Source organism: Belonocnema kinseyi, chromosome 1, assembly GCF_010883055.1.
Source record: "Belonocnema kinseyi isolate 2016_QV_RU_SX_M_011 chromosome 1, B_treatae_v1, whole genome shotgun sequence".
Lineage (NCBI taxonomy): Eukaryota > Metazoa > Arthropoda > Insecta > Hymenoptera > Cynipidae > Belonocnema > Belonocnema kinseyi.
In genome coordinates this window covers 2,297,543-2,312,947 of record NC_046657.1, presented here as the reverse complement: position 1 = coordinate 2,312,947, position 15,405 = coordinate 2,297,543, and the positions used below count along the sequence as shown (strand labels likewise).

Below are 15,405 nucleotides of genomic sequence, written 5' to 3'. Positions count from 1 at the left end.
ATTTATTCCACCGGTTAGTGAGATTCCAGGTTAATTACAGACTCGAAAAACTTTGGAAAATGGTTCACAAAAAAAATAGGCACGAAAAATCACGTTTTTTTTGTTTAAACTGCATTTTGGGATAATAAATAAATTTTTTCAGGAATTTCATTCGGCACCGTCGGAAAGAGGAGATCTTAAGCAATAAAAATATATGTGTCTCAATTTTTTCTAGTGTCGAATAGTCTTAGTTATTGGCCGTTGAAAAGCAGTGTACCGGTAGTGGCGTTTTGGCTGTTTAAGGGTTAAGAAGTTTAATTTTCCACCAAGGAAATAACGTTTAACTAAAAAAAAACAAAAATAGCATATTATTGATTTTTATTTTAAAAAACTAATTTTCATCGAAATAGTTAAATAAAGTTGAACAAAAATGTTAAATTGTCCACCAAAGAGATAAATTTTTAACCAAAAAAGATAAATTTCCGTTCAAAAATGGAACATTTAAAATTGTTATAAAAAATATAATTTTTGACCAAGAACAACTAGTTTTTAACAAAATAATAAATATAATATCGTCATTACAAAAGATAAGTTTTCAACGAAGAAAATTTTTTTCCACAAAAGACCAAAAATTAAAGTTTAAAAAAAATTAACTTATAGCTAGAAAAAGTGAATTTTGAAAACGAAAGTTTTTTTTTCAATTTACGACGTGAATTTTAAATCAAGAAATGAATTTTTAAATAATAACTGATGAATCTTTAGCAAAAACAAAATATATATTATTCTTAATAAAATAGTTCAACTTTCAGCCAGGTAGTAGAATTTAAAAAAAAATTAAATAAATTTTCAACTAAAAAAAGATTATCAAATATTTTTTGTCAACAAATGTATTTTTCAAACAAAAAAAAAATCGCTAAAAATTAATTAATATAATATTTTCAATCCAAAAAATTAATGTTCATTTAAAAACATCAGTTTTCAATTGGAAATGGAATCGTTAAATTTTCAGGTTTAAAAAAGAATTTTTGAACAAAAAAAAAAAAATTTCCTTAAAATCAAAGAATTTTAACAAAAAAGATTCATTTTCAACTACAAATGAATTAGACGAATTTTAAGTTAATAAAAATAATTTTAAAACTCAAATAATTTTTCAACAAAAAAATAAAAATGAATTTTCAACAAAATAGATAAATTTTCAAACAAAAAGATACATTTTGACAAAAAAAGGATTATTTAAAAATAATGATTAATTTAAAATTCAAATTATTCGTTAAAATTTTATTTTTTTTTTTGCTTAAAAATTCATCTCTGTTTAGAAATTCAATTTTTTGGTGGAAACTTTGTTTAAAAAAAGTTTTTTTTTTTTAAATTTAACTATTTCGCTTATGGTTAAAGATTAATTTTGGTTGTTTGAAAATTTGAGCATTTTGTTACAAATTTTATTATTTAGTTGAAAATTTAACTATTTTGTTATAAATGTGTCTCTTTCTTGAAAGTTCAACTATTTGATTAAAATAAATTTTTTTTATTATAAATTTACTTTTTCTTTTTGTTCAAAATAATTCTCTCTTTTAATGAAAGACCCCCCCCCCCCCTATTTTACTGTTTTAAAATAATTTTCTAGCCTGTAGTCTGATATTAAAAAAAAAAAAATAAATAAACGAATAAATATTTGAATTCTTTTTTTTTTGTGTCGTTTCCAGAGGAATTGCAGTAGAAATTGGAAATAATTGGGTGGCCGTCTTGACAAAAGCGAAAGTGAAATGTCGGGACATAGGGGCGGAGGTGGTGGTAGCCACCAGGGTGGCCCTCCAGGTCTGAAACAAATCGACCTGGACCAAATCTGGGGGGATCTACGAGAAGGCATCGAGCAAGTCTACAATCGACAGTGCATGTCGAAGCCCAGATATATTGAGCTTTACACTCACGTTTACAATTATTGCACCAGTGTTCATCAACAGTTAACCAGGACCTGCAACAAGAGCAAAAAGGGCCAAATGTCCGGCGGGGCGCAACTCGTTGGCCTCGAACTCTACAAACGGTTACGGGAATTCCTCCGCAATTATCTCATTAATTTACTTAAGGTAACCACCTACCAATTATCTATCTAATTTATCCACTTACAACTTATTTTTTATTTTTACTCTCACTCCTACTTTTTCAATTTTCCTTAAGAGCAAAAGTTTTTTTTCTGTGGGGTTGATTACTCCTGTGATTTGGTCTACACTGTACAATCAAAGTCAGTCTCTTGTAATTCCCTGACTAACTCTTTAAAATCACACGTGACTCTTTACAATTGGTTGTAATCTCATGCCATTTTGATCCGATTCTTTGCAATTTTTGTTCAATTTCTTACAGTCCCTTGAAATCTGGAAGCAATCCCACGTACCAGCTTAAAATCCCTGGTAATCCCATACACCAGTTTATAATCCAATGAAATCTCGATACAATCCCACGCGCCAGTTAAAAATCCATTGTAGACCCATACAATCCCACGCACCAGTTAAAAATCCCTTGTAATCGCATGCAATTCCACGCGTCAGTTTAAAATCCCTTGCAATCTCGAAGCAATTCCACGCGCCTGCTTACAATCCCTTGTAATCCCATGCAATCCTGCGCACTAGTTCAAAACCCGTTGTGATCTTATGAAATCTCGACGCAGTCCCACGCACCCGTTTAAAATCCCATACAATCCCATGCAATAGCTGAAAAAAACGCTTGTAATCCCATGCATTAGTTTAAAATTCCTTGTAATCCAATTAAATCTCGATGCAATCCCACGTGCCAGTTTAAAATATCTATGTGATCCTACGCACCAGCTTAAAATCCTTTGTAATCCAGTACACCTATGATGCAATTACACGTATTAGTTTAAAACCCTCTGAAATCCCACGCACCAGTTTAAAATCCCGTGAACTCCAATGAAATCTCTCTCACCAGTTGAAAAACCCTTCTAATCTCATAAAATCCCTTGTAATTCCATCTAATCTCGATGCAATCCCACGCACCAGTTCAAACTCAAGTACAATCTCACGCACCATTTAAAAATCCCTTGTAATCCCATACAATACCACTCGCCAGTTAAAAACCCCTTGTAATCCCATGCAGTTCGACGCACTAGATTCAAATCCGTCTACTCCAATGCAATCCCACGCACCAGAATAAAAAGCCTTGCAATCTCATGCAGTGCATTTTCAAGTATCAAAGTCCTTGTAATTCCATGCAATCCCACGCACCATTTTAAAATCCCATGCAATCTCGATGCGCCAGTTTAAACATAAATGCAATCCCATGCACCGGTTTAAAACCCCTTGTAATCCCATGCAATCGCACAATCCAGTTTAAAATCTCTTGTTATTCGATGCAGCCCCGTCCATCAGTTTAAAATCCCCTGTAATCTAATTCAACCTCGATACAATCCCACGCACCACTGTAAACTCTCATATAATCCCATCAAATCTCGATGCACCAATTTAAACTCCCATGCAATCCCATGCACTAGTTTAAAAAATCCTGTAAATTCATGCAATCCCACGCACCAGTTTAAAAACCCTTATAAACCGATGCAACCCCACCCACCAGCCTAAAATCCCTTGTAATTCCGTGCAATTTTGATACAATCTCACGCACTAGTTTACAATCTCAGGCAATCTCATGAAATCTCGATTCACTAATTTAAAATCCCATGCAATCCCACGCACCAGTTTAATAAACCTAGTAATCCGATGCAACCCCACGCACCAATTTAAAATCCCTTGTAATCCCATGCAATCCTAGTGTGCACTAAAAATTCGAGTAATGAACCCCTCGGTATTTTGATAATTAAAATGAATAACTAACTATTCTTAGGATATAAAAATATGTTAAGTTAAGGAAGAAAAATGATTTTAGAGGCACGGATTAGAATTGGCGAGAAATATGGGAGGCACATTTGCTTCCTGCTTCCTGCTTGCCCCTCCCCTGGCTTCGTTACTTCTTCCTTCTGTAGGTTCAAAAAGAGAACACGAAAAGAAATTGCTAATTTTCGAAAGAAAATGAGGTTTTTATTCTCTGTGACAGTACCACTGTCAATTCTTAGATTGTTTCGTCCACTTCGTTTCCTCATTGCTCACCATTTTTTTCTGTTTACGCTTGCAATCATACATCACTCAATAATACATAGCTCGATCGTACATCACTCAATCATAAATCAGTCAAATTAAAATCAGTGCTCGGGTATAATAATTACGATTTTTTCATTTTAATTATTTGTAAACTTGTAGAACTTTTGCAATTTTTACAATTTCAAAATTATGTATTCCAAGTTAAGCCATGAAAATTGAAAGAATCAAAATTCAATAATTTTATTTTTACATTTTGTGCATTTTAAATTTATCTGAAAGAGCAGCTAAAATAATTGGACATTTTCAAGCCGCAACATATCAATCGAAAATATAAATCAGTTAAAATTAAATAAAATGAAAAAAGAAATAAATTGAAAAACAGTGTTCGCTGGATTGGGAAACCGGGAGATGACAATTATTTTTTTTTAAAGGAAAAAATTTATTTATAAATTCCTGAAAGATTCAAAATTAATTTGAAACTTTTTTAAATAATTGAAGATTTCCAAAATTGTCAAAAAAGAATCTGGAAGATTTTAGGGCATTTTTTAAATTTTTCGTGATTAAACACAATGGAAAGATTCAAATAATTTCAAAATATATTTGAAAGTTTTGAAAAAAATATAGGTTTTTCAAGATTTTTAAATAAAACTTGAAAGCTTTTTCAGGATTTTGAAAAGTTTCAAAATAATAATTTTTGTTAAGATTCCTGCGAAAATTAAAAATAATTTTTATGTTTCAAGGATAAAAAACAATGATTATGAATAATTTCAATCATTTATAAAATTATCCAGAAGTTGTGAAAAAAAACAAATTTTGAAATAAGTTAAAATTGAAGACTCAAATAATTTAATCAAAATGTAGATTTTTGAAGATTTCGAAATAAACCTTTGAAACTTTTAAAGGCTTTTGAAAAATTAATTTTAAGAGAACATTTGAAAAGACTTTTAAACACATTTTAATTTATAAAAAAATAATTGAATAGCCATCAATTTTTAAAGATTTAGAATTAAAATTAGTTATCTTGAAGCTTAAAATTGTTTAAAATGATATAATTTTGAAAATATACGGATTTATAAAAAGTTTAACATTAAAAATTTTTCAGTTCGGCGTTATTAATTTGAAATTTGTCGAATTTCAAAGTCTTACAAGCTTTCGTTTTATGCGTTTAAATTATTGAACTTTTGAGTAAAAAATTTTGCGATAAAAAACTTTTTAATTTTCCGTTTTAAAAGTGTAAATTTTAAATCTCTTTTTCGAAAAATAACTTTTGAGAATTAGCAAAGCCGAGCACTGATAAATTATTTAATTATAGACACTAATAAAAAGTACAAAAGTAATTTATATTAATAGTTGTAAACTGAAAAAAAATATTTCCAAGTACAAAAGCATTGGTATAACTTGTTTGGAAATTGTCGGAACTTGTATTATTTTAGGATCTATTTGAATTTAAACCCTTCGACAAAAGGAAATTGATCGCTATGTCAAAGGAGGAAAAAAATTTAGCAAGTTTATTATTTTAATTAATTTAATTTATGAATTATTTCGAGGAGGTAGCCACTTGCAGTTTTTATATTTACACCTTCATTTGAGTGAATTCGATAATGAATTTAAGGAGCGCCCATTAATTAATGTTAATTATACCATTTTTTATTGAAAATTTCTCTTTTTCAGGTGAAAACGCCTGTACTTTCTTGAAAATTAATCTTTTTTGGCAGAAAACCAGTTTGATTGGTAGACAATTTTACTATCAAGTTGAAAATTTCCACAATTGAAATATTGCTTTGAAAATTCATGTGTTTTCTTAGAAATGAATTTAGATTGATACAAATTTAATCTTCTTGGTTTAAAATGTATCTTTTTTATTTGGAAATTCATATACTTAGTTGAAAATCTGTCTTTTTTCGTTGAAAATTCATATTTTGGATTAAAAATTCAACTATTTGGTTAAAAATAAATTTTTTGATTTAAGACTCATCATTTTAGTTAAAAATTCATTCCCCTGGTTGAAAAACTACCTTAACTTTTTATAATTGAACCATTTTGTTGAAAATTATTTTCTTTTTGGTTTGAAATGCATTTTTTTACTGAAAATTAAGTTTTTTGTCGCAAATCTGTCTTTTTTATATAAATTTTATCTTCGTTTAAAAATTAAACTATTTCATTTCAAATGTATTTTATTTGATTGAAAATTCATCTTTTGGGTTGAAAATTTAACTATTTGGTTAAAAATACAATTTTTCTGTCGAAGATTCATCATTCTAGTTACAATTTTTATTTCTTTTGTTTGAAATTTTCCTTTTTTGTGAACATTGTTTTGTTCTGAAAATTTATTTTTCCAACTGAAAATTGTCCTATTCTATTTTTGGTTAAAAATGTATCCTTTTTAGTTGAAAATTCATCACTTCGGTTAAAAATTCAACTTTTTTTTTAAATTCCTTTTTTTTTGTTGATAATTTATTTCTTTTTAGTAAAAATTTAAACGTGCTGTTTTTGTTTGAAAATGAATCTTTTATATTTCAAAATTGAACTTTTTAGTTGATAATTTATGTAATGCGTTGAAAATATTTTTTTGTATAGAAAATTAATCTGCTTTAATTTCTTTCTTTTTTTTTTGAAAATTAAACTATTCCGTTTTTGGTTGAAAATTGATCTTTTTTAATTAAAAAATTGATATTTTCTGGAAAGTTGATATTTTTTATTTTAAAATTCCACTTTTTGGTGGCAGTTTTATCTTTCTTATTTGAAAAATGAACTATTTGGTTAAAAATTCGTTCTTTTTTGTTTAAAAATTAATGTTTAACTGGTAATGGGATTATTACATTTTTTGGATGAAAATGGATCTTTTTTTTTAATTAAAAATTTAACTATTTGGTTTAAATGTTCTATTTTTAGTTGATAATTCAAGTAATTAGTTGAAAGTTCGTTCGTTTTTGGTTGAAAATTAATTTTTAACTAGAAATTTTTTATTCATTAAAAATTAATTTTTTTAACTGAAGATTTTACTATTCCTGTTGAATATTTCATTATTTTAGTTGCCGATTTATTTTTTTGGTTGTAAATGCATTACTTCGGTTGGAAATTTAACTATTTTGATATTTTTTTCTTTGTTTGTTGGTTGACAGTTAATTTTTTTTCACTGAAAATTTAACTGTTCCATTTTTTGTCTAAAATTAATATTTTTATTTAAAAATTCTTCTGTTTAGTTAAAAATATATTTATAATATATATATATAAAATTATACTTCTTCAATAAAAATTTAACTATTTTGTTGAAAATTTGTTTAATGTGTGTTAAAAACCATTTTTTTACCGAAGATTTAACTATTCTTTTTTTTGTTTGTTTAAAATTGATATTTTTTATGTAAAAATTCTTCTTTCTAGTTCTAAATATTTCTTTTTTTTTAGTTGAAAAATTAACTATTTTGTTTGAAATTCGTTCTTTTTTAGTTGAAAGTGAATCTTTTAACTGAAAATTGAACTAATTCGTTTTTGGTTGAAAATTGATCTTTTTTAATTAAAAAATTGAAGTATTTGGTTAAAAATTGATCTTTTTAGTTAAAAATTCATATAATTTATTGAAAAATCCTTCTTTTCTGTAGAAAATTAATCTTTTTGTTTGAAATTTCAAATGTTTTGTTGAAAATTGATCTTTTTGGTTTAAAATTCTACTATCTCAGTTGAAGATTAATAATTTTTAATGAAAATTCTTCACTTTGATCGAAAAATTAACTATTTTGTAGAAGTTTTTTTGTGTTTTTTTTTTTATTGAAAATCAATTTTATAAACTGAAGATTTAAATATTCTATTTTTGTTGTTGAAAAAATATGTTTTTAATTTAAAAATTCAACTGTTTGGTTAAAAGTTCATCCTTTTATTCAACATTTTAGTTGAAAATTCGTACATTTTTGTTTGAAAATGGATATTTTTAAGTAAAAAATTTAACTATTTTATTAAAAAATTATTTTTTTGTTCAAATATCAACTATTTGGTTGAAAATTAATGTAATTGGTTGAAAAATCGTGTTTTTTTGTTTGTAGAAAATTAATCTAATTTTGGTTTTAATTCAATCGATTCAAATTTCTTTTTTTCTAATATTATTGAGTTAAAAAAAATCAACTATAATGTTGTGAATTCGTTCTTATTTATTTGAAAATGGATCTTTTTGAACTAAAAATTGTTCTATTTGGTTAAAAAATTATATTTTTAGTTGAAGTATCAACTATTGTTGAAAAATTCTTTACTTTGGTTTAAAATTTAACTAGTCTGTTAAAAATTCGTTTTTTGTTGTTGAAAACCAATTTTTTTTAAACTGAATATTCAACTATTCCAATTTTTGTTGAAAATTGATCTTTTTTCGTTGAAAATGAGTTTTTTTAAACTGAAAATTGAACAATTCAATTCCATGAAAGTTATTTAAAATATGTGAAACCTTTCGTAATTCTTTGGAATCGTTTTAAATATCATACATTTTTTGTAATTCCTTGACATTTCTAGAAATTACTTGGGATCTCAGGAAATCAAAAAAAAAAAAAAAAAAAACAATGGGAAATTTCGTTAAATTCCTTAAAAATTGATGTCATTTTTCAAAATATTTCTTAATCCTTTCAAATATCGTTAAATCTCTTGTAATATGTTAAAATTATGTTTTATCACTGGAAATCTTCTGCAATCTCTTGAAAATTCAATAAAAATTCATCTGTTTTGTAGCCATTTTTTTTGGCTGCATAATTAAACTATTTTGTTGAAAATTCGCCTTTTTGGCTAAAAATAATGTTATTTAACTGGAAATTTGAATATTCTATTTTTGGTTGAAAATTTAATATTTTTTGGCTTAAAATTGTATTGTTTTGCAGAAAATATATATAAATATTATTTGAAAAGTCATCTGTTTTGGTTGAAAATTCATTAATTTGGTTGAAGATATATATATTTTTTTAATTTAACTATTTTGTTGAAAAATCCTCTTTTCGGGTTGATATTTCACATTTTTGGGTGAAAAATAAATCTTTTTTTTTAGAAATTGCACCTTTTTGGTCTGAAAATTTAATAATTTGATTAAATTTTTTTTGTGCTGAAAAATCTTTCCTGGTTAAAAATAAAATTCAACTTTTTTTCTAAAAAATTGATTGAGAATTTATGTGTTTTGTTTTAAATTTGTCTTTTTTTTTTTGTTAGAAAAATATTCTTCACGGAAAATTCAACTACTTGGTTGAAAATGAACTTTTTTTTAGCATTTCAACTATTTGGTTAAAAATGTATATTTTCGTGTTGAAGATTCATCTTTTTTGGTTGAAAATTTAACTATTTTGTTGAAAATTTGTCCTTTTAAGGTTAAAATTATATTTGTATCGTTGAACATTGGTAAACATTAACTTTTTTTGTTGAAAATTCATATTTCTGGGTGAAACACCAAAGTTTATTTTAAAGAATTCACCTTTTTAGTTTAAAAATTTAACAATTTGGTTAAGTTTTTTTGTTTACTGAAAATTCGTTCCCGGTCAAAAATAAAATTCGACTTTTTGATTGATAATTTTTCTCTTTTCGTAGAAATTTGATATTTTGGTTAGAGATTCGTTATTTTAATTAAAAACTTGTCTTTTGAAGGTGAAAGTTATATTTTTATCGTAGAAAATTGATTTTAAAAAAACTTTAGGAGAAAATTCATATTTTTTTAATTGAAAATTCCTCTTTCTGGGTTCAAAATTGATATTTTTAGGTGAAAAAATCAAAATTTTTCAATAGAGATTTCGTCTTTTTGGTTTTAAAATGTTACAATTTGGTTCAATATTTTTAATGATAAATCTTCCCTGGTTAAAAATAAAATTCAACTTTTTGGTTGAAAGTTCATCTCTTTTCGTATACATTTGATTTTGTTGTTGTTAGAGATTCATCATTTTAATTGAAAATTCATATCTTTGGTTGAAAATTTAACTATTTTGTTGAAAATTCGTCTTTTTAAGCCGAAAATTATATTTTTATCGTAGAAAATTGGTAAAAAATTAACTTTTTTGCTGAAAATTGATATTTTTTATTAAAAATTCAACTGTTTTGTTAAAAATTCCTCTTTTTGGGTTGAAAATTCATATTTTCAGACGAAAAAATCAAATTTTTTATAGAGAACTCACCTTTTTGGTTAAAAATTTAACAGTTTGGTTCAATTTTTTTTACTGAAAAATCTTTCCTTGTTAAAAATAAAATTCAACTTTTTTATTGAAAATTGATCTGTTTAAGGTGAAAATTATATTTTTATCGTAGAAAATGAGTGAAAATGAACTTTTTTGGTGAAAATTCATATTTTCAGGGGAAAATGAATTTTTTTTAGGAGAATTCACCTTTTTCATTTGAAAATTTAAGTTTAGATCAAATTTTTTTTTAATTGAAAAATCTTTTCTGGTTAAAAATAAAATTCAAATTTTTGAACGTAAAAATTATATTTTTATCGTAGAAAATTATTTAAAATGAACTATTTGTAAAAATTCCTATTTTTTAAATGAAAATACAACTGTTTTGTTAAAAATTCCTCTTTTTGGGTTGAAAATTCATATTTTCAGATGAAAAATAAAATTTTTTTTATAGAGAACTCACCTTTTTGGTTTGAAAATTTAACATTTTGGTTCAATGTTTTTTACTGAACAATCTTTCCTTGTTAAAAATAAAATTCGACTTTTTGATTGAAAACTGATCTGTTTAAAGTAAAAATTATATTTTAATCGTAGAAAATTAGTGAAAATGAACTTTTTAGGTGAAAATTCATATTTTTAAAATGAAAATACAACTGTTTTGTTGAATATTTCTCTTTTTGGGTTGACAATTCATATTTTCAGGGGAAAATGAATTTTTTTCAGGAGAATTCAACTTTTTGATTTGAAAATTTAACAGTTTGGTAAATTTTTTTTTATTGAAAAATCTTTCCTGGTTAAAAATAAAATTCAACTTTTTGATTGAAAATTGATCTGTTTAAGGTGAAAATTATATTTTTATCGTAGAAAATTAGTGAAAATGAAGTTTTTTGGTGAAAATTCATATTTTTTTAATTGAAAATTCAATTATTTTGTTGAATATTCCTCTTTTTGGGTTGAAAATTCATATTTTCAGGGGAAAATTATTTTTTTTTAGGAGAATTCAACTTTTTGATTTGAAAATTTAACAGTTTGGTTAAATTTTTTTTATTGAAAAATCTTTCCTGGTTAAAAATAAAATTCAACTTTTTGAAAAAATTCATATTTTTTAAATGAAAATTCAACTGTTTTGTTGAAAATTTCTCTTTTTGGGTTGAATATTAATATTTTTAGATGAAAAATCAAATTTTTTATAGAGAATTCACCTTTTTCGTTTGATAATTTAATAATTTGGTTAAATTTTTTTTACTGAAAATTTGTATTGGTTTAAAATAAAATTTATCTTTTTGATTGAAAATTGGTCTCTTTTCGTAGACATTTAAGTTTTTGGTTAGAGATTCATCATTTTAATTGAAAATTTATATATTTGGTTGAAAATTGGACTATTTTGTTGAAAATTCGTCTTTTTAAGGTGAAAAATCGTCTTTTTAAGGTGAAAATTATATTTTCGTCGTAGAAAATTTGTAAAAAATTCACTTTTTTGGTGAAAACTGATATTTTTCATTGAAAATTCAACTGTTTTGTTAAAAATTCCTCTTTTTGGGTTGAAAATTCATATATTTTTAGATGAAAAATCAGATTTTTTATAGAGAACGCACCTTTTTGGATTGAAAATAAAATTCAACTTTTTGATTGAAAATTGATCTCTTTTCGTAGACATTTGAGTTTTTTGGTTAGAGATTCATTTTAATTGAAAATTCATATGTTTGGTTGAAAATTTTATTATTTTGTTGAAAATTCGTCTTTTTAAGGTGAAAATTATATTTTCGTCGTAGAAAATTGGTAAAAAATTAACTTTTTTGGTGAAAATTGATATTTTTTAAATTAAAAATTCAACTGATTTATTGAAAATTAAAATTTTTTTAGAGAATTCTTTTTGGTTTTAAAATTTAACAATTTGGTTCAATTGTTTTTTTTTTTTACTGAAAATTCTTTCCTGGTTAAAAATAAAATTCAACTTGTTGATTGAAAATTGATCTCTTTTTGTAGAAATTTAATCTTTATTGGTTAGAGAATCATCATTTTGATTAAAAACTTTACTATTTTCTTTAAAATTCATTGTTTTTTTTTGTTGTTGAAAATTAATTTTTTTTATTGAAAATTTAAATAATTCTCGTTGAATGTTCAATGGTCACGATTTCAGTGAAAATAATCGATTTGAATTGGTCTGAAATTTAAAAAATCATTCTTTGCTCTAAATAAAAAGTGTAATCAATAATCTACTAATCAAATTGGGACAGTATTTTAAAAAAAAAAAAATTTGTAGTTTAATTTCAATGCTGGAGGATAAAGAAAAAATTTAAATTCTTATTAATTCTAAATTGAATTTATGAAAATTTTATTTAACTAAATTCTGCAATGGTTAACCCCTTGGAAAAGTGTTGTTTTGTTTTGACCGAAATTTTGTTTCGGATTTAGCATGGAGTGGATCTAATGGACGAAGACGTACTGCAATTTTATACGAGGCAGTGGGAAGAATATCAATTTAGTAGTAAAGTTTTGAATGGAGTTTGTGCGTACCTAAATCGACATTGGGTTCGACGAGAATGCGAAGAGGGACGCAAAGGGATTTACGAAATTTATCAACTCGCTCTAGTCACGTGGCGTGACAATCTCTTCAAACACCTCAATCGACAGGTTCGTTTTTTTATTTTAAAATCTTTAGTTTATTGTCGTTTTTTTATAAACAAAAAACTAAAAGAAACACTATTTTTTGTTGTCTCACACAATTTTTAAATTAAATTCCAGCGATTTTTTTCTTGGTTAAGACCATTTTTTTCAATTAAATTAATTATTATTTAAATTTTTCATTAACAATTAATTAATTTAAAATAAATTGATTTATGTCTTTAGTTTAGAATTAATATACTTTATATACTTTTTCAGAAATTCATTTTTTGATTAAAGATTTTTTTATATGGAAAAAAAATGTTTGTTGAAAATTTCTTCTATTTTTGTAGAAAATTATTCATCCTGGTTAAAAAATCCACTTTTTGGTTGAACTATGAACTCTTTTATGGAAATTTTCTTTCTTGAAGATTCATGATTTTAGTTGAAATTTCACCTCATTGGTTTGAAAATTAAACTATTTTTCTGAAAATTCGTTTTATTTTTGCTTGAAAATTAATTTTTTTATCTGAAAAACAAAATTATTTGTTGAAAATTATATATGCTTGGTTGAAAGGTTATCTATTTTTATAGAAAATTAATCTTTGTGATTGAAAAAACAACTTTTTGTTTGAGAATTAAATTCTTTGGTTTAATGTTTAACTATTTTCTTGAAAATTCGTAATTTTAGTTAAAATTTCATCTCTTTGATTTAAAAAATAAATTATTTTTCTGAAAATTCGTTTTGTTTTTGTTGAAAATTTATTTTTTTTTCTGGAAAAAAATTTGTTGATTAAAAAGTTCTTCCACTTTTGTAGAAAATTAATGTACGTGATTAAAAAATCATCTTTTTGGTAAAAAAAAGAACTTTCTGTATGAATGTTGAACTTTTTTCTTGAAAATTAATTTCTTTCTTGAAGATTCATAATTTTAGTTGAAATTTCACCTCATTGGTTTGAAAATTAAACAATTTTGCTAAAAATTCGTTTTATTTTTGCTTGAAAATTAATTTTTTTATCTGAAAAACCAAATTTTTTGTTGAAAATTATATATGCTTGGTTGAAAGTTTATCTATTTTTGTATAAAATTAATCTTTGTGATTGAAAATACAAGTTTTTGTTTGAGAATTAAATTATTTGGTTTAATGTTTAACTATTTTCTTGAAAATTAATTTTTTTCTTGAAAATTCATAATTTAATTTATCTTGTTAAAAATTGATCTAGTTTGTTAAAAATTTGTTTTTTGGAGGAAATCTACCTTCTTTTTGAAAATTCGTTTCCTTTTTTGGTAGAAAACCTATCTTTTTGTTTTAAAATTCATCTTTTTTGTTGAATATTAATGTATTTTGTTAAAAATCCATGTGTTTAGTTCAAAATTCATCTATTCTTTTAAAAAATTCAACTATTTTATTGAAAATTCATCTTTTGTTTTAAAATTGATCTATTTTGTTAATTTATATATTTATTTTTGTAATTTTTTTTTGTAGAAATTCCAACTATTCGATTAAAAATTTATGTATTTTTTTTTAATAATTTTTTTTTCTTCTAAAAAGTCTATCTTCTTGGTTGAATTCGTTTTTTGTTGTTGAAAATTCGTCTATTTTCTTACAAAAAATTATCTTTTTGGTAGTAAAAACGTTTTTGATTAAAAATTGATCTATTTTGTTGAAAATTCTTTCTTTTTTTAATTGAGTGTTTTAACGGAAAATTTAATTATTACATTTTTCATTTTAAATTTAAATTTATTTTTTGGTCGAAACTTCAACAATTTGATTGAAAATTCAGATATTTTTTTAATTCGTTTTTGTTGTTGTAGAAAGTTTATTTTCTTGGGTAAAAATCTTTTTTTGTTGTTGAAAATTCATCTATTTTCTTAAAAATTGGTTTATTTTGTTGAAAATTCTTTCTTTTTTTAATTGAGTTAATTGAGTCAAATTTCTTCATTTTAAATTTATATTTATTTTTTGGTCGAAACTTCAACTATTTGATTGAAAATTCATGTATTTTTTAATTCGTTATTCTTTTTTGTAGAAAGTTCATTTTCTTGGTTGAAAAGTCTTTTTTTGTTGTTGAAAATTCATCAATTTTTAATTGTAAATTTTTATATATATATAAATTTACAATTAATTAAAAATTTGTGGAAAAAATTTTTTTTAAATTTATTTTTGTTGTAGAAAGTCTCTTAACTTGGTTGAAAAGTCATCTATTTTGTTTTTAAAAAAATAATCTGTTTGTTTTAAAATTAATCTATTTTGTTGAAAGTTTTTCTTTTTTTAATTGATTGTTTTGACGGAACATTAAATCATTACATTTTTATTGTTTTATATTTTGTTTAGTAGAAACTTCAACTATTTGATTAAAAATTCGTATATTTTTAATAAATTCATTTTTTTGTTGTTATAGAAAGTCTATCTTCTTGGTTGAAACGTCATTTTTTTAAATTAGTCTATTTTGTTAAGAAAATCATCTTTTTGATTAAAAATTGATCTATTTTGTTGAAAATTCATCTTTTTGTTTTAAAATTAATTTATTTGGTTAAAAATGCTTATTTTTAGTGTTTTAACGGAAAATTTAATTATTAAAATTTTTTATTGTAAA

General features: G+C 24.1%; 1 protein-coding gene across 3 annotated transcripts in view; it reads left to right on the top strand.

The window, feature by feature from the left end:
* The window catches only part of LOC117168789 (cullin-1), a 57,300-nt gene that overhangs the window by 3,783 nt on the left and 38,112 nt on the right, over nucleotides 1-15,405 (top strand). For all 3 annotated transcript variants that reach the window (XM_033354604.1, XM_033354612.1, XM_033354595.1), the window contains exons 2-3: nucleotides 1,683-2,063; nucleotides 12,620-12,838. In XM_033354604.1, the coding sequence (XP_033210495.1) occupies nucleotides 1,743-2,063; nucleotides 12,620-12,838 (540 nt within the window). In that variant the 5' untranslated portion in view covers nucleotides 1,683-1,742. The remainder of the gene's footprint in view (nucleotides 1-1,682; nucleotides 2,064-12,619; nucleotides 12,839-15,405) is intronic.